Raw genomic sequence first — 19248 nt, 5'->3', positions numbered from 1 at the left:
GAGTGTGTGTGTGTGTGTCCGAGTGAGGGAGAGAGAGTGTGTGTGCGAGTGAGGGAGAGAGTGTGTGTGCGAGTGAGGGAGAGAGAGTGTGCGTGAGGGTGAGAGAGAGAGAGAGAGTGAGTGTGTGTGAGGGAGAGAGAGTGTGTGTGAGGGAGAGAGAGTGTGTGTGAGGGAGAGAGAGTGTGGGTGTGTGTGAGGGAGAGAGAGTGTGGGTGTGTGTGAGGGAGAGAGAGTGTGCGTGAGGGTGAGAGAGAGAGAGAGAGAGAGATCGAGAGAGAGAGAGAGTGAGTGTGTGTGTGTGAGGGAGAGAGTGTGTGTGTGAGGGAGAGTGTGTGTGTGAGGGAGATAGAGAGTGTGTGTGTGTGCGTGTGAAAGTGTGTGTGAGAGTGTGTGTGTATGAGAGAGAGTGTGTGTGTGTGTGAGGGAGAGAATGTGTGTGTGAGAGAGAGAGAGTGGGCGTGCGTGTGTGAGAGAGAGAGCATGTCTGAGAGAGAGGGAGCATGTGTGTGGGAGAGGGAGAGCGTGTATGTCTGACAGAGGGAGCGTGTGAGAGGGAGAGAGAGCGAGAGCGCGTGTGTGAGAGAGAGAGGGAGCGTATGTGTGCGAGAGAGCGAGAATGTGAGTGTGCGAGAATGCGTGTGAGAGCGTGTGCCAGAGAGAGCGAGAGACAGAGCGAGACAGTATGTGAGAGAGAGCGCAAGAGAGCGTGCGGAGGAGAGAGTGACAGAGTGTGAGAGCGCGACAGAGAGAGAGAGAGAGCGCGTGCGGGGAGGAGAGCGAGAGAGTGCGTGGGGGAAAGAGTGACAGTATGTGAGAGAGAGCGAGAGAGAGAGAGAGAGAGAGAGAGAGAGTTGTTGAGAGAGAGCTAGACTGTGAGAGCGAGTGCGAGTACGAGAGAGAAGTGCGAGTCTGTGTGTCTTACTTCACAACACCAAGGGGGCAGCACTTTGGAAAGATGCACTGCTGGATTTAAAGCAACACCCCTGATATTAAGTGGATTACCTGGACAGTGAGAAATTCCTCCATTAACAACAGGAGTTAAGAGTGTTACATGGTGGAAAACCATTCTGGAGGGGCAGATGAAGCAGGAGGGCATCCCAAATCGGGCCTGCTCCTGGTCGACTCTATGCCTCCTGTTGTTAATGGAATAAGGGATTATGGGAATTTCAATCACGCTTTACTTCATCCCTTCAAAAGACTCCAATCCCACCCCCCCGGACCCAATGAAAAGATTGTTCTTTTAAAAACCTGGGAAGTCTGCAATGAAAACCACGTCGGTCTGGTTGTCCAGCGTTTTCTCAATTTCGTCAAACTTGGTTCTCCAGGGGGAAAGATCGACCAGGAGGGGCATCAGCCAGGACGTCTTTTTGAAGGGAGACCACTCGGCTGTTACGATGTCAACGCGAGGGTCAAAGAGCCTTCGGAAGAGGACCCAAGATCAGACAGTGTTCACACACAAACACACTCACAAACTGAACAACGCCAGGGCTGTGTTAAAATAATTAACAGCAAATTGGCAACGCCCTTTATTAGTCACTCACGGGACGTGGGCATGGATGGGCAGGGCCAATACTTATTACCCTACTCCCTCCCTAATTACCCCCTTGAGAGGGTGGGGGAAGAGCCGCCATCTTGAACCGCTGCAGTCCTGTGTGGTGTAGGGGCCCCCACACACAGCGCCCTCGGGGGGGGGGGGGGGGGGGAGGCCTAGGATTCTGACCCTCCGAGTCGGGACGGTGAGGGGCTCGGAGGAGAACGTGCAGGGGGGTGGTGTTCCCATGTACCTGCTGCCCCTTGTCCTTCCCGATGGAAGTGGCCGTGGGGTTTGGAAGGTGCTGACTGAGGAGCCTGGGGGAGTTGCTGCACTGTGTCTTGTAGATAATACCCACTGCTGTTACTGAGCATCGGGTGGGGGGGGGGGGGGGGGCGGGGAGTGGGGTGTTTGTGGGTGTGGGGACAATCGAGAGGGGGCTGCTTTGTCCCTGGATGGGGTTGAGCTTCTCGAGTGTTGTTGGAGCTGCCCCGACCCCCATCCAGGGCAGTGGGGAGTATTCCCTCACACCCTCCTGACTTGGGCCTTGTCGATGGTGGGGACAGGCTTTGGGGGGAGTCAGGAAGGGAGTTACTTGCTGCAGGATTCCCAGCCTCTGAGCTGCTCTTGTAACCGCTGTGTTTATATGGGGCTGGTCCATTTCAGTTTCTGGTCAATGGTAACCCCCAGGATGTTGATAGTGGGGAGTGGGGGCGATGCAGCGATAGTAACACCATTGAACGTCAAGGGGGCGATGGTTAGATTCTCTCTTGTTGGAGACGGTAACCCCCAGGATGTTGATAGTTGGGGGGGGATTCAGTGATGGTAACACCATTGAACGTCAAGGGGGCGATGGTTAGATTCTCTCTTGTTGGAGACGGTAACCCCCAGGATGTTGATAGTGGGAGGGATTCAGTGATGGTAACACCACTGAACGTCAAGGGGGCGATGGTTAGATTCTCTCTTGTTGGAGACGGTAACCCCCAGGATGTTGATAGTGGGAGGGATTCAGTGATGGTAACACCATTGAACGTCAAGGGGGTGATGGTTAGATTCTCTCTTGTTGGAGACGGTAACCCCCAGGATGTTGACAGTGGAGGGGGATTCAGTGATGGTAACACCATTGAACGTCAAGGGGGCGATGGTTAGATTCTCTCTTGTTGGAGACGGTAACCCCCAGGATGTTGATAGTGGGAGGGGGATTCAGTGATGGTAACACCATTGAACGTCAAGGGGGCGATGGTTAGATTCTCTCTTGTTGGAGACGGTAACCCCCAGGATGTTGATAGTGGGAGGGATTCAGTGATGGTAACACCATTGAACGTCAAGGGGGCGATGGTTAGATTCTCTCTTGTTGGAGACGGTAACCCCCAGGATGTTGATAGTTGGGGGGGGATTCAGTGATGGTAACACCATTGAACATCAAGGGGGCGATGGTTAGATTCTCTCTTGTTGGAGACAGTAACCCCCAGGATGTTGATAGTGGGAGGGATTCAGTGATGGTAACACCATTGAACGTCAAGGGGGCGATGGTTAGATTCTCTCTTGTTGGAGACGGTAACCCCCAGGATGTTGATAGTGGGAGGGATTCAGTGATGGTAACACCATTGAACGTCAAGGGGGTGATGGTTAGATTCTCTCTTGTTGGAGACGGTAACCCCCAGGATGTTGATAGTGGAGGGGGATTCAGTGATGGTAACACCATTGAACGTCAAGGGGGCGATGGTTAGATTCTCTCTTGTTGGAGACGGTAACCCCCAGGATGTTGATAGTTGGGGGGGGGATTCAGTGATGGTAACACCATTGAACGTCAAGGGGGCGATGGTTAGATTCTCTCTTGTTGGAGACGGTAACCCCCAGGATGTTGACAGTGGGAGGGAATCAGTGATGGTAACACCATTGAACGTCAAGGGGGCGATGGTTAGATTCTCTCTTGTTGGAGACGGTAACCCCCAGGATGTTGATAGTGGGAGGGATTCAGTGATGGTAACACCATTGAACGTCAAGGGGGTGATGGTTAGATTCTCTCTTGTTGGAGACGGTAACCCCCAGGATGTTGATAGTGGAGGGGGATTCAGTGATGGTAACACCATTGAACGTCAAGGGGGCGATGGTTAGATTCTCTCTTGTTGGAGACGGTAACCCCCAGGATGTTGATAGTGGGAGGGGGATTCAGTGATGGTAACACCATTGAACGTCAAGGGGGCGATGGTTAGATTCTCTCTTGTTGGAGACGGTAACCCCCAGGATGTTGATAGTGGGAGGGATTCAGTGATGGTAACACCATTGAACGTCAAGGGGGCGATGGTTAGATTCTCTCTTGTTGGAGACGGTAACCCCCAGGATGTTGATAGTTGGGGGGGGATTCAGTGATGGTAACACCATTGAACGTCAAGGGGGCGATGGTTAGATTCTCTCTTGTTGGAGACGGTAACCCCCAGGATGTTGATAGTGGGAGGGATTCAGTGATGGTAACACCATTGAACGTCAAGGGGGCGATGGTTAGATTCTCTCTTGTTGGAGACGGTAACCCCCAGGATGTTGATAGTGGGAGGGATTCAGTGATGGTAACACCATTGAACGTCAAGGGGGTGATGGTTAGATTCTCTCTTGTTGGAGACGGTAACCCCCAGGATGTTGATAGTGGAGGGGGATTCAGTGATGGTAACACCATTGAACGTCAAGGGGGCGATGGTTAGATTCTCTCTTGTTGGAGACGGTAACCCCCAGGATGTTGATAGTGGGAGGGGGATTCAGTGATGGTAACACCATTGAACGTCAAGGGGGCGATGGTTAGATTCTCTCTTGTTGGAGACGGTAACCCCCAGGATGTTGATAGTGGAGGGGGATTCAGTGATGGTAACACCATTGAACGTCAAGGGGGCGATGGTTAGATTCTCTCTTGTTGGAGACGGTAACCCCCAGGATGTTGATAGTGGGAGGGTGATTCAGTGATGGTAACACCATTGAACGTCAAGGGGGCGATGGTTAGATTCTCTCTTGTTGGAGACGGTAACCCCCAGGATGTTGATAGTGGGAGGGATTCAGTGATGGTAACACCATTGAACGTCAAGGGGGCGATGGTTAGATTCTCTCTTGTTGGAGACGGTAACCCCCAGGATGTTGATAGTTGGGGGGGGATTCAGTGATGGTAACACCATTGAACGTCAAGGGGGCGATGGTTAGATTCTCTCTTGTTGGAGACGGTAACCCCCAGGATGTTGATAGTGGGAGGGATTCAGTGATGGTAACACCATTGAACGTCAAGGGGGTGATGGTTAGATTCTCTCTTGTTGGAGACGGTAACCCCCAGGATGTTGATAGTGGGAGGGATTCAGTGATGGTAACACCACTGAACGTCAAGGGGGCGATGGTTAGATTCTCTCTTGTTGGAGACGGTAACCCCCAGGATGTTGATAGTGGGAGGGGGATTCAGTGATGGTAACACCATTGAACGTCAAGGGGGCGATGGTTAGATTCTCTCTTGTTGGAGACGGTAACCCCCAGGATGTTGATAGTGGGAGGGATTCAGTGATGGTAACACCATTGAACGTCAAGGGGGCGATGGTTAGATTCTCTCTTGTTGGAGACGGTAACCCCCAGGATGTTGATAGTGGAGGGGGGATTCAGTGATGGTAACACCATTGAACGTCAAGGGGGCGATGGTTAGACTCTCTCTTGTTGGAGACGGTAACCCCCAGGATGTTGACAGTGGGGGGGATTCAGTGATGGTAACACCATTGAACGTCAAGGGGGTGATGGTTAGATTCTCTCTTGTTGGAGACGGTAACCCCCAGGATGTTGACAGTGGGGGGATTCAGTGACGGTAACACCATTGAACGTCAAGGGGGTGATGGTTAGATTCTCTCTCGTTGGAGACGGTAACCCCCAGGATGTTGATAGTGGAGGGGGATTCAGTGATGGTAACACCATTGAACGTCAAGGGGGCGATGGTTAGATTCTCTCTTGTTGGAGACGGTAACCCCCAGGATGTTGATAGTGGAGGGGGATTCAGTGACGGTAACACCATTGAACGTCAAGGGGGCGATGGTTAGATTCTCTCTTGTTGGAGACGGTAACCCCCAGGATGTTGATAGTGGAGGGGGATTCAGTGATGGTAACACCATTGAACGTCAAGGGGGCGATGGTTAGACTCTCTCTTGTTGGAGACGGTAACCCCCAGGATGTTGATAGTTGGGGGGGGATTCAGTGATGGTAACGCCATTGAACATCAAGAGGGCGATGGTTAGATTCTCTCTTGTTGGAGACGGTAACCCCCAGGATGTTGATAGTGGGAGGGATTCAGTGATGGTAACACCATTGAACGTCAAGGGGGCGATGGTTAGATTCTCTCTTGTTGGAGACGGTAACCCCCAGGATGTTGATAGTGGGGGGGATTCAGTGATGGTAACACCATTGAACGTCAAGGGGGTGATGGTTAGATTCTCTCTTGTTGGAGACGGTAACCCCCAGGATGTTGATAGTGGAGGGGGATTCAGTGACGGTAACACCATTGAACGTCAAGGGGGTGATGGTTAGATTCTCTCTTGTTGGAGACGGTAACCCCCAGGATGTTGATAGTGGAGGGGGATTCAGTGATGGTAACACCATTGAACGTCAAGGGGGCGATGGTTAGATTCTCTCTTGTTGGAGACGGTAACCCCCAGGATGTTGATAGTTGGGGGGGGATTCAGTGATGGTAACGCCATTGAACATCAAGAGGGCGATGGTTAGATTCTCTCTTGTTGGAGACGGTAACCCCCAGGATGTTGATAGTGGGAGGGATTCAGTGATGGTAACACCATTGAACGTCAAGGGGGCGATGGTTAGATTCTCTCTTGTTGGAGACGGTAACCCCCAGGATGTTGATAGTGGAGGGGGATTCAGTGATGGTAACACCATTGAACGTCAAGGGGGCAATGGTTAGACTCTCTCTTGTTGGAGACGGTAACCCCCAGGATGTTGATAGTGGGGGGATGGGGATTCAGTGATGGTAACACCATTGAACGTCAAGGGGGCGATGGTTAGATTCTCTCTTGTTGGAGACGGTAACCCCCAGGATGTTGATAGTGGGGGGGGGATTCAGTGATGGTAACACCATTGAACGTCAAGGGGGCGATGGTTAGACTCTCTCTTGTTGGAGACGGTAACCCCCAGGATGTTGATAGTTGGGGGGGGATTCAGTGATGGTAACACCATTGAACGTCAAAGGGGCGATGGTTAGACTCTCTCTTGTTGGAGACGGTAACCCCCAGGATGTTGATAGTTGGGGGGGGGATTCAGTGATGGTAACACCATTGAACGTCAAGGGGGCGATGGTTAGACTCTCTCTTGTTGGAGATAGTAACCCCCAGGATGTTGATAGTGGGGGGGGATTCAGTGATGGTAACACCATTGAACGTCAAGGGGGCGATGGTTAGATTCTCTCTTGTTGGAGATGGTAACCCCCAGGATGTTGATAGTGGAGGGGGATTCAGTGATGGTAACACCATTGAACGTCAAGGGGGTGATGGTTAGACTCTCTCTTGTTGGAGATAGTAACCCCCAGGATGTTGATAGTGGGGGGGGATTCAGTGATGGTAACACCATTGAACGTCAAGGGGGCGATGGTTAGATTCTCTCTTGTTGGAGACAGTAACCCCCAGGATGTTGATCGTGGGGGGGGATTCAGTGATGGTAACACCATTGAACATCAAGGGGGCGATGGTTAGATTCTCTCTTGTTGGAGATGGTAACCCCCAGGATGTTGATAGTGGGGGAGGGATTCAGTGATGGTAACACCATTGAACGTCAAGGGGGCGATGGTTAGACTCTCTCTTGTTGGAGACGGTAACCCCCAGGATGTTGATAGTGGGGGATTCAGTGATGGTAACACCATTGAACGTCAAGGGGGCGATGGTTAGACTCTCTCTTGTTGGAGACAGTAACCCCCAGGATGTTGATAGTGGGGGATTCAGTGATGGTAACACCATTGAACGTCAAGGGGGCGATGGTTAGACTCTCTCTTGTTGGAGACGGTAACCCCCAGGATGTTGATAGTGGGGGATTCAGTGATGGTAACACCATTGAACGTCAAGGGGGCGATGGTTAGATTCTCTCTAGTTGGAGACAGTAACCCCCAGGATGTTGATAGTGGGGGATTCAGTGATGGTAACACCATTGAACGTCAAGGGGGCGATGGTTAGATTCTCTCTAGTTGGAGACAGTAACCCCCAGGATGTTGATAGTTGGGGGATTCAGTGATGGTAACACCATTGAACGTCAAGGGGGCGATGGTTAGATTCTCTCTAGTTGGAGACAGTAACCCCCAGGATGTTGATAGTGGGAGGGATTCAGTGATGGTAACACCATTGAACGTCAAGGGAGCGATGGTTAGACTCTCTCTTGTTGGAGACGGTAACCCCCAGGATGTTGATAGTGGGGGGGGATTCAGTGATGGTAACACCATTGAACGTCAAGGGGGCGATGGTTAGATTCTCTCTTGTTGGAGACAGTAACCCCCAGGATGTTGATAGTGGAGGGGGATTCAGTGACGGTAACACCATTGAACGTCAAGGGGGCGATGGTTAGATTCTCTCTTGTTGGAGACGGTAACCCCCAGGATGTTGATAGTGGAGGGGGATTCAGTGATGGAAACACCATTGAACGTCAAGGGGGCGATGGTTAGACTCTCTCTTGTTGGAGACGGTAACCCCCAGGATGTTGATAGTGGGAGGGATTCAGTGATGGTAACACCATTGAACGTCAAGGGGGCGATGGTTAGACTCTCTCTTGTTGGAGACGGTAACCCCCAGGATGTTGATAGTGGGGGGGTTCAGTGATGGTAACACCATTGAACGTCAAGGGGGCGATGGTTAGATTCTCTCTTGTTGGAGACGGTAACCCCCAGGATGTTGATAGTGGAGGGGGATTCAGTGATGGTAACACCATTGAACGTCAAGGGGGCAATGGTTAGACTCTCTCTTGTTGGAGACGGTAACCCCCAGGATGTTGATAGTGGGGGGATGGGGATTCAGTGATGGTAACACCATTGAACGTCAAGGGGGCGATGGTTAGATTCTCTCTTGTTGGAGACGGTAACCCCCAGGATGTTGATAGTGGGGGGGGATTCAGTGATGGTAACACCATTGAACGTCAAGGGGGCGATGGTTAGACTCTCTCTTGTTGGAGACGGTAACCCCCAGGATGTTGATAGTTGGGGGGGGATTCAGTGATGGTAACACCATTGAACGTCAAAGGGGCGATGGTTAGACTCTCTCTTGTTGGAGACGGTAACCCCCAGGATGTTGATAGTTGGGGGGGGGATTCAGTGATGGTAACACCATTGAACGTCAAGGGGGCGATGGTTAGACTCTCTCTTGTTGGAGATAGTAACCCCCAGGATGTTGATAGTGGGGGGGGATTCAGTGATGGTAACACCATTGAACGTCAAGGGGGCGATGGTTAGATTCTCTCTTGTTGGAGATGGTAACCCCCAGGATGTTGATAGTGGAGGGGGATTCAGTGATGGTAACACCATTGAACGTCAAGGGGGTGATGGTTAGACTCTCTCTTGTTGGAGATAGTAACCCCCAGGATGTTGATAGTGGGGGGGGATTCAGTGATGGTAACACCATTGAACGTCAAGGGGGCGATGGTTAGATTCTCTCTTGTTGGAGACAGTAACCCCCAGGATGTTGATCGTGGGGGGGGATTCAGTGATGTTAACACCATTGAACATCAAGGGGGCGATGGTTAGATTCTCTCTTGTTGGAGATGGTAACCCCCAGGATGTTGATAGTGGGGGAGGGATTCAGTGATGGTAACACCATTGAACGTCAAGGGGGCGATGGTTAGACTCTCTCTTGTTGGAGACGGTAACCCCCAGGATGTTGATAGTGGGGGGGGGGGATTCAGTGATGGTAACACCATTGAACGTCAAGGGGGCGATGGTTAGACTCTCTCTTGTTGGAGACGGTAACCCCCAGGATGTTGATAGTGGGGGATTCAGTGATGGTAACACCATTGAACGTCAAGGGGGCGATGGTTAGACTCTCTCTTGTTGGAGACAGTAACCCCCAGGATGTTGATAGTGGGGGATTCAGTGATGGTAACACCATTGAACGTCAAGGGGGCGATGGTTAGACTCTCTCTTGTTGGAGACGGTAACCCCCAGGATGTTGATAGTGGGGGATTCAGTGATGGTAACACCATTGAACGTCAAGGGGGCGATGGTTAGATTCTCTCTAGTTGGAGACAGTAACCCCCAGGATGTTGATAGTGGGGGATTCAGTGATGGTAACACCATTGAACGTCAAGGGGGCGATGGTTAGATTCTCTCTAGTTGGAGACAGTAACCCCCAGGATGTTGATAGTTGGGGGATTCAGTGATGGTAACACCATTGAACGTCAAGGGGGCGATGGTTAGATTCTCTCTAGTTGGAGACAGTAACCCCCAGGATGTTGATAGTGGGAGGGATTCAGTGATGGTAACACCATTGAACGTCAAGGGAGCGATGGTTAGACTCTCTCTTGTTGGAGACGGTAACCCCCAGGATGTTGATAGTGGGGGGGGATTCAGTGATGGTAACACCATTGAACGTCAAGGGGGCGATGGTTAGATTCTCTCTTGTTGGAGACAGTAACCCCCAGGATGTTGATAGTGGAGGGGGATTCAGTGACGGTAACACCATTGAACGTCAAGGGGGCGATGGTTAGATTCTCTCTTGTTGGAGACGGTAACCCCCAGGATGTTGATAGTGGAGGGGGATTCAGTGATGGAAACACCATTGAACGTCAAGGGGGCGATGGTTAGACTCTCTCTTGTTGGAGACGGTAACCCCCAGGATGTTGATAGTGGGAGGGATTCAGTGATGGTAACACCATTGAACGTCAAGGGGGCGATGGTTAGACTCTCTCTTGTTGGAGACGGTAACCCCCAGGATGTTGATAGTGGGGGGGTTCAGTGATGGTAACACCATTGAACGTCAAGGGGGCGATGGTTAGATTCTCTCTTGTTGGAGACGGTAACCCCCAGGATGTTGATAGTGGAGGGGGGATTCAGTGATGGATGGTAACACCATTGAACGTCAAGGGGGGCGATGGTTAGACTCTCTCTTGTTGAGACGGTAACCCCCAGGATGTTGATAGTGGAGGGGGATTCAGTGATGGTAACACCATTGAACGTCAAGGGGGCGATGGTTAGACTCTCTCTTGTTGGAGACGGTAACCCCCAGGATGTTGATAGTTGGGGGGGGATTCAGTGATGGTAACGCCATTGAACATCAAGGGGGCGATGGTTAGATTCTCTCTTGTTGGAGACGGTAACCCCCAGGATGTTGATAGTGGGGAGGGATTCAGTGATGGTAACACCATTGAACGTCAAGGGGGCGATGGTTAGATTCTCTCTTGTTGGAGACGGTAACCCCAGGATGTTGATAGTGGTGGGGGGGATTCAGTGATGGTAACACCATTGAACGTCAAGGGGGCGATGGTTAGACTCTCTCTTGTTGGAGACGGTAACCCCCAGGATGTTGATAGTGGAGGGGGATTCAGTGATGGTAACACCATTGAACGTCAAGGGGGCGATGGTTAGACTCTCTCTTGTTGGAGCTGATCATGACCTATCACTAGTGGGGCCCAAAGCCTGAAAGCTGTGCAGTTCTTGCTCTGAGGGGGAGTGTTACTCAACGGAGTGATCCGACTGCCCCCCCCATACTCACCGCTGCTGAAACCGCTCGTTTATCGACACCCAGATGTCAAAGTAGATCTCCGGCTCCGAGATGTTGTATCTCAGCAGCTGCGTGGCAAGCAGGTGGAGTACTGCTTCAACATATCGGCATGGTCCTTCCATCGGCGACTCTGGGTCCACACCTAGAGGTTTCAACCAGAGGTTTCACTCTGAGGGTGGAACAAGCCAGCGGGACAGGGCGATGGGAGCGTGTTTCGGTAAGCGGGCCCAGAATAAGGAGGATGGATGGAGAACAGCACGAGGGAATCGGAACAACGTTTGAAGAGGAGCAAAGCTTTGTAAAACAGTGCTGTTCGGAGAGACTTGAACGCACTGGAGGTGTAAGGCGAGAGAAGTGGCAGACTGACTTTTACATCAAGGACTGGCCTATTACTGAGAGGCACAGCGGTGCCCAAAGGCCGAAAGGCCTGCTCCTGACCTAATTACATACCTTCTAATGGCCACAGAATCCGACATAGGATCCCAACAGTGTGGAAACAGGCCCTTCGGCCCAGCAGGTCCACACCGACCCTCCAAAGAGTAACCCACCCAGACCCATTCCCTTAACCTATGCCTTTACTGTTCCCCTGCCTAATCCACCCTAACCTACTCATCCCTGGGCACTATGGGTAATTTAGCACGGCCAATCCACCCTAACCTGCACATCCCTGAGCACTATGGGTAATTTAGCATGGCCAATCCACCCTAACCTGCACATCCCTGAGCACTATGGGTAATTTAGCACAGCCAATCCACCCTAACCTGCACATCCCTGAGCACTATGGGTAATTTAGCACGGCCAATCCACCCCAACCTGCACATCCCTGAGCACTATGGGTAATTTAGCATGGTCAATCCACCCTAACCTGTACATCCCTCAGCACTATGGGTAATTCAGCATGGCTAATCCACCCTAACCTGCACATCCCTGAACACTATGGGTAATTCAGCACGGCCAATCCACCCTAACCTGCACATCCCTGAGCACTATGGGTAATTTAGCATGGCCAATCCACCCTAACCTGCATATCCCTGAGCACTATGGGTAATTTAGCACGGCCAATCCACCCTAACTTGCACATCCCTGAGCACTATGGGTAATTTAGCACGGCCAATCCACCCTAACCTGTACATCCCTCAGCACTACGGGTAATTCAGCATGGCCAATCCACCCTAACCTGCACATCCCTGAACACTATGGGTAATTCAGCACGGCCAATCCACCCTAACCTGCACATCCCTGAGCACTATGGGTCATTTAGCATGGCCAATCCACCCTAACCTGCACATCCCTGAACACTATGGGTAATTTAGCATGGCCAATCCACCCTAACCTGCACATCCCTGAGCACTATGGGTAATTTAGCATGGCCAATCCACCCTAACCTGCACATCCCTGAGCACTATGGGTAATTTAGCACGGCCAATCCACCCTAACCTGCACATCCCTGAGCACTATGGGTAATTTAGCATGGCCAATCCACCCCAACCTGCACACCCCTGAGCACTATGGGTAATTTAGCATGGCCAATCCACCCTAACCTGTACATCCCTCAGCACTATGGGTAATTCAGCATGGCCAATCCACCCTAACCTGCACATGTTTGGACTGTGGGAGGAAACCGGAGCACCCGGAGGAAACCCACACACAGACACGGGGGAGAATGTGGGAACTCCACACAGACAGCCGCCCGAGGCTGGAATCAAACCCAGGATTTGATTCTGGGAGGGCAGCAGTGCTAACCAACTGAGCTACCGTGCCGCCCGTGATTGTGAAAAACATCGCCAAGGCTTCATTTGGCAGGAAATAGCACCAACGGCTGCATCCTAGAGTTTCTGTCCCTGGGACTCGGTTTTACCTGAGGCCTAGCGTTGAATACACACTCAGAAGGACAGGTCATCGGAGCCACCATTCGGCCCTTCTAGCACTGGATCAGAACTGGTCAATCTCGGAGGTAATCTGATCAGGAAACTCTGCGTTCAATCGATGCGGCCTATTCCTCCAAGCCTGCCAACACAGCCTCAAACATCTCCACCGAGCCATTCAGAGCTGTCCATTGTCTCTCATGCACTGAGGTTCAGTTATAGAGTTATAGAGATGTACAGCACGGAAACAGACCTTCGGTCCAATCCGTCCATGCTGACCCAGATATCCCAACCCAATCTAGTCCCACCTGCCAGCACCCGGCCCATATCCCTCCAAACCCTTCCTATTCATATACCCATCCAAATGCCTCTTAAATGTTGCAATTGTACCAGCCTCCACCACTTCCTCTGGCAGCTCATTCCATACACGTACCACCCTCTGTGTGAAAAAGTTGCCCCTTTAGGTCCCTTTTAAATCTCTCCCCTCTCAAACGCTGAAGATTGCAGAGGACCAAGAGCCGTCTTTTATTTTTGGGGAACTGTTCCGGTTAGGCCGACCCGACTGTGGGACTTGAATCCAGGAACGCGTGTCGCTCGGAGGCGAGCAATGGTGCTACCAGCTGAGGGAGGGAGGAGACGGGGAGGGCGAGGGTTTCGAGGCGGTTAACTCACACCAGGGTTGAGGTAACCGATCTGTCCGGTTACGCTGTCCTTGTAAGTTATCTTGACATGTTGGTGTGTCCGACTGTGAACCATCATATCCCAGGAATACCCGTATAATCCATTGTCCAATTGTTGTATCCCTGGAGGGACAGAACAGAAACAATTACGGCCCCCTTCAGAGAACAATACAGCGCAGAACAGGCCCTTCGCCCTCGATGTTGTGCCGACCTGTGAACTACTCTCAGCTCGTTCCCCCTGCACTATCCCAAAATCATCCACGTGTTTAGCTAATAAAAAGTCACAAACGTAAAATTGAAGGGAAGACACAGATGCAATTTGCCTCAGATTTGCTTTCAGATTTCAGTGTGCATCCTGCTTTTATATATCGGAAACCAAAACACAGAAATCGCTGGATATGCTCAGCGGCTCTTCTGCGGGGGAGAGAGGGAGAGAGAGAGAGAGAGAGATAGAGAGAGAGAGAGAGAGAAAGGGAGGGAGGGAGAAGGAAGGAGGGAGGGAGAGGGAGAGAGAAAGAAGGGGGGGCGAGGTGGAGAGAGAGAGAGAGAGAGAGAAGGGGGAGAGGGAAAGAGAGAAAAGGGGGAGAGGGAGAATGAGAGAGAAGGAGGAGAGAGAGTGAGAGAGAAGGGGAGAGGGAGAGAGAGCGAGAGTGAGAGAGAGAGAGTGCGAAAAAAGGGAGGAGTGAGAGAAGGGGGGATAGAGACAGAGGGGGGGGGGGGGAGAGAGACAGAGAGAGAGAAGGAGAGACAGAGAGAAGGGAGAGACAGAGAGACATGACAGAGAGAGAGAGAGGAGAGAAGGGAGAGAGAAGGGGGAGGGAGAGCGAGAGACAGAGAGCGAGTGAGTGAGAGTGAGAGAGAGAAAAAAGGGAGGGAGAGAGAGAGGGGGGAAGAGACTGGGGGGGGATAGAGGGGGGGGAGAGAGAGAGAGAGAGAGAGACACATAAAAAGGATATGGTGGTAGGGTGAGCTGAAGGTGGTGAAAGACAGCCTGTAGAGCTGCTGGGCTGAGAAACATTCTGTGATGGAACTGGCTCGATGGGCCAAATGGTCTAACTCTGCTCTGCTACCTTCCTACCGACTCCCTTGTCTCTGAGCAGCTGGAGGACTTGTCAATGGGTCAGTGCCATTTCTGGGGAAACAGCCCCACCTTGTGGCCAACCTGAAAGTACACCCGTGTGTGTGTGTGTGTGTGTGTGGCTCTCACAGCACCAGGCAAGGGAGACGCTGGTGACAACTTCCAATTCCACGGTCTCTCCGTGCCACCTTTCTCCTCACTGGGTACGGCTCCAGCATCACAGGGGTCACCATCAAAATTCAAAGGGGTTACTGTCGACCAGAAACTGAACTGGACCAGCCCCATATAAAACACAGCGGCTACAAGAGCAGCTCAGAGGCTGGGAATCCTGCAGCAAGTAACTCCCCTCCTGACTCCCCCCCAAAGCCTGTCCCCACCATCAACAAGGCCCAAGTCAGGAGGGTGTGTGAGGGAATACTCCACACTCGCCCCTGGATGGGGGCAGCAGCTCCGACAACACTCGACACCATCCCGGGACCAAGCAGCCCCCCCCTCGATTGTCCCCACCCCCACAAACCCCCCACTCCCTCCACCCCCCCCCCGACGCTCAGTAACAGCAGTGTGTACCATCTACAAGACGCACTGCAGCAACTCCCCCAGGCTCCTCAGACAGCACCTTCCAAACCCACGGCCACTTCCATCGGGAAGGACAAGGGGCAGCAGATACATGGGAACAACCCCCCCCCCCCTGGCAGGTTCCCCTCCGAGCCCCTCACCGTCCGCGACTCGGAAATATATCGGCCGTTCCTACAGTGTCGCTGGGTCAGAATCCTGGGACTCCCTCCCCGAGGGTGGGGGCCCTGAAACCACTCAAGATGGCGGCTCACCCCCACCTTCTCAAGGGGGCAGTTGGGGGTGGGGAACAGGTCAACAAATGCTGGGGCCCAGCCAGCGATGCTACATCTTCAGGCTGAGCTACCGAAACAGAAACTCATTATCGGTGCAGGCCTGAAAAAAAAGGACAAGACAGGAGGAATTTTGCCCCTCAAACCGGAGCCTACCATTGGATAAACTCATGTCTGAACACACCCTCCCCCTCCCCTCTCCCCCTCAACCCAGGCCTCAATTCCTGCCAACACCCCTCACTGACCTCGACATTACAGAAACAAAAATCCTGTATTTGCCCCAGGAGCGATTTCCAGGGGACTCCTTACCTGCGTGATGAAGTGCGAATACGGCAGGAAGAACTGCTCAGCCACGTAGATGAGGGTGAAAACCGCCCCGAGCCGCTGCCGCGGCGTGAGGCCCGTTTCCTTGGCGACGGCTTCCCGCTTCCGGCCCCCCCGCCGGATAGACGCACGAGTCGCTCCGTTGCGGCTGTTCCGTCAGCGGCAGCAAGGGCCTCAGGAATGCTGGGAACTTGCGGACCAGCGTCCTGGGCCAGTCTGGGTAGCAGAACAGCAGGGATGTCGCCAACATTGTGTAGGAGAACATTCCTGGATGGGGGAAGAGAGAGAGAAATCGTATCGACAGGCCATTCAGCCCGTCGTGTCCACACCGACCCTCTGAACAGCACCCTGCCCAGACCCAACCCTGCATTTCCCACGGCCAACCCACTTGACGTACAGGTCCCTGGACACGAGGAGGCGATTTAGCCTGGCTGATCCACCCTGACCTGCACATCTTGGAGATCCCAGATTAGGTCGAAGGGTACGGAGGAAAAGCCAGCGAAAATGGGGAGAGAAAATCCGATATTGTGTGCTCGCTGATCCCCACTGGGTTCTGGGTGGTTTTTAAACAGCTCAGTGGTGTGAAGGGACTCACAAAATTGACAAGGCCCACAATGACAGAGGCCTGGAGGCTGCTGACTCCATTTTGTCTGCTCTCCTGTCCCCTCTCTCCCCAGTGGGCGATCAAACTCTCCACCAAACCCTCCTCTGTGGTGATTACAGAAATCCAAAACCAGTCCCTGCTGGCCTTTCCTCCTAACCCTCTATCCCTTCCTCAAATACGTGGAGGCGGGGGAGCGGTTCCCGCATTCTCTCCCTGGGAATGGAATGGAATTCCTCCTGGAATTGCCAGTGGGATTTCTCAGAGCGCTGCTTTCAGAATAGGGCGATCAGAACTCCTCAGAGTATCTCGGGTGCGGCCTGAGCCAAGATCTGAATCGTTACTTAACACTTTTTCAATCTAATCCCACCAGAAATAAAATTCTCCAATTTGCCTCATTCTCATTCTTAAAACAAAGGATGACTTCGCTAATTGTGACACAAGCTTCAGCAATTAATGTATTTGGCCTGCAAGATCCCTGTGTAGCTGTTAAGAGAGCGTTTGGGATCTGGAGGATACATTGAGAGAGACAATGAGCCGCAGAGAGACTTTTTGTAACATAAACTCTAGGTGCCGGAGATTAAGTGGCTAATCTGCTGGGAAGTGGAGGGATTTAGCTCACACAAATTCAGGTCGAAACCAATTTAGAGTCATCAAGACATACAGCACGGAAACAGACCCTTCGGTCCAGATGTCCCAACCTAATCTAATTCCATTTTTGCCAGCATTTATACCCATCCAGATGCCTCTTAAATGTTGCAATTGTACCAGCCTCCACCACTTCCTCTGGCAGCTCATTCCATACACATACCACCCTCTGTGTGAAAAAGTTGCCCCTTAGGCCCCTTTTATATCTTTCCCCCCTCACCCTAAACCTATGCCCCTCTAGTTCTGGACTCCCCCACCTCAGGGGAAAAGACCTTGTCTATTTATCCTATCCACGCCCCTCATGATTTTATAAACCTCTATAAGGTCACCCCTCAGCCTCCGACGCTCCAGGGAAAACAGCCCCAGCCTGTTCAGCCTCTCCCTGTAGCTCAAATCATCCAACCCTGGCACACCTTTGTAAATCTTTTCTGAACCCTTTCAAGTTTCACAACATCTTTCTGATAGGAGGGAGACCAGAATTGCGCGGAATATTCCAACAGTGGCCTAACCAATGTCCTGTACAGCCGCAACATGACCTCCCAACTCCTGTACTCAACACTCTGACCAATAAAGGAAAGCATACCAAACACCTTCTTCACTATCCTATCTACCTGCGACTCCATTTTCATGGAGCTATGAACCTGCACTCCAAGGTCTCTTAGTTCAGCAACACTCCCCAGGACCTTACCGTTAAGTCCTGCCCTGGATTTGCCTTTCCAAAAATTGCAAAGAGAAACAAAGGGCTGTTACCCTCTGTGCACTCAGACGAGCAAATGCATTGACGTAGCACCTCTCACAACAAGCAGGTGCCCCTAACAGCCAATGGAGGCCCTTCCTGAAGCATGGAGGGAGAGTGGGCAGTCAATGGGCACGCAACAAGCTCCCGCAGATGCTGCTGGCCAGGTGTCAGCCAACGGGAAGGCCAGGAGAGAATTCCACCCCCCCCCCCACCGTCTCTCCTCAGAGAAAGACTGACTCACGGGGTGGGGGACTGTCAGTAGGGGCGTTAGGAAGCAGTCACCTATGCTGAAGAGCTGGGAGTTCATGCAGTGGAAGTAGGTGACGAACACCATGGCGTACGGCCGGGTGAGGTCAAAGAAGAGAAGGTAGCCAGCGGTCAGGTCCAGAACCAAGCCTCCTCCGTGTACAACCAGCACGTTGACCAGCTCCTCAGACAGCACCAGCCTGTTGTCAGACACAACCCCAGAAAGGAGAGGGCTCAGTCACAAACAAAAAAAAAAGGAAACGCAAAGGTTCCTCCCGCTCGACATTTCGCGAGACGCCAACAACCGCAGGCTGCTCAGAACCCCCCCCACCCTCCCATCAGTCCATCTCGCCAGTGGATGCAGAGTAGACAGGCAGGAGGCTGGAAGGAACATAGATGCCTCTTAAATGCTGTCATTGTACCAGCCTCCACCACTTCCTCTGGCAGCTCATTCCATACACGTACCACCCTCTGGGTGAAAAAGTTGCCCCTTAGGTCCCTTTTATATCTTTCCCCTCTCACCCTAAACCTATGCCCTCTAGTTCTGGACTCCCCCCATCCCAGGGAAAAGACCTTGTCTATTTACCCTATCCATGCCCCTCATGATTTTATAAACCTCTATAAGGTCACCCCTCAGCCTCTGACGCTCCAGGGAAAACAGCCCCCAGCCTGTTCAACCTCTCCCTGTAGCTCAAACCCTCCTGGCAAATCTTTTCTGAACCCTTTCAAGTTTCACAACATCTTTCCGATAGTTTTTCTCTTGGTGTCTGGCGAATGGATTACCGCTGACCTCCCACTTATCTTCATAGATCTCCCCTCTCCCCCAGCAAGGTCCCTAAACACACCTTGTTTTGCCTCCAATGCAGCATTAAACACAGAGCGTGGAAACAGGCCCTTCAACCCAACCAGTCTGTAAATCCCAAACTAAACTCGTCCCACCTGGCTGCTCCTGGCTCATATCCCTCCAAACCTTTCCTGTTC

General features: G+C 52.2%; 1 protein-coding gene across 1 annotated transcript in view; it reads right to left on the bottom strand.

Annotated features, from left to right (window-relative positions):
* The window catches only part of ggcx (gamma-glutamyl carboxylase), a 45317-nt gene that overhangs the window by 10713 nt on the left and 15356 nt on the right, over positions 1–19248 (bottom strand). The window contains 8 exon segments of the mRNA XM_072554308.1: positions 1249–1418; positions 11233–11311; positions 11314–11383; positions 13779–13894; positions 13897–13909; positions 16019–16150; positions 16152–16300; positions 18304–18467. Of these exon segments, the coding sequence (XP_072410409.1) occupies positions 1249–1418; positions 11233–11311; positions 11314–11383; positions 13779–13894; positions 13897–13909; positions 16019–16150; positions 16152–16300; positions 18304–18467 (893 nt within the window).

Source organism: Chiloscyllium punctatum, chromosome 35 (assembly GCF_047496795.1).
Source record: "Chiloscyllium punctatum isolate Juve2018m chromosome 35, sChiPun1.3, whole genome shotgun sequence".
Classification (NCBI taxonomy): Eukaryota; Metazoa; Chordata; class Chondrichthyes; order Orectolobiformes; family Hemiscylliidae; genus Chiloscyllium; species Chiloscyllium punctatum.
Note: the sequence above shows the minus strand (reverse complement) of the source record. Positions and strands in the feature narration are given on the sequence as shown.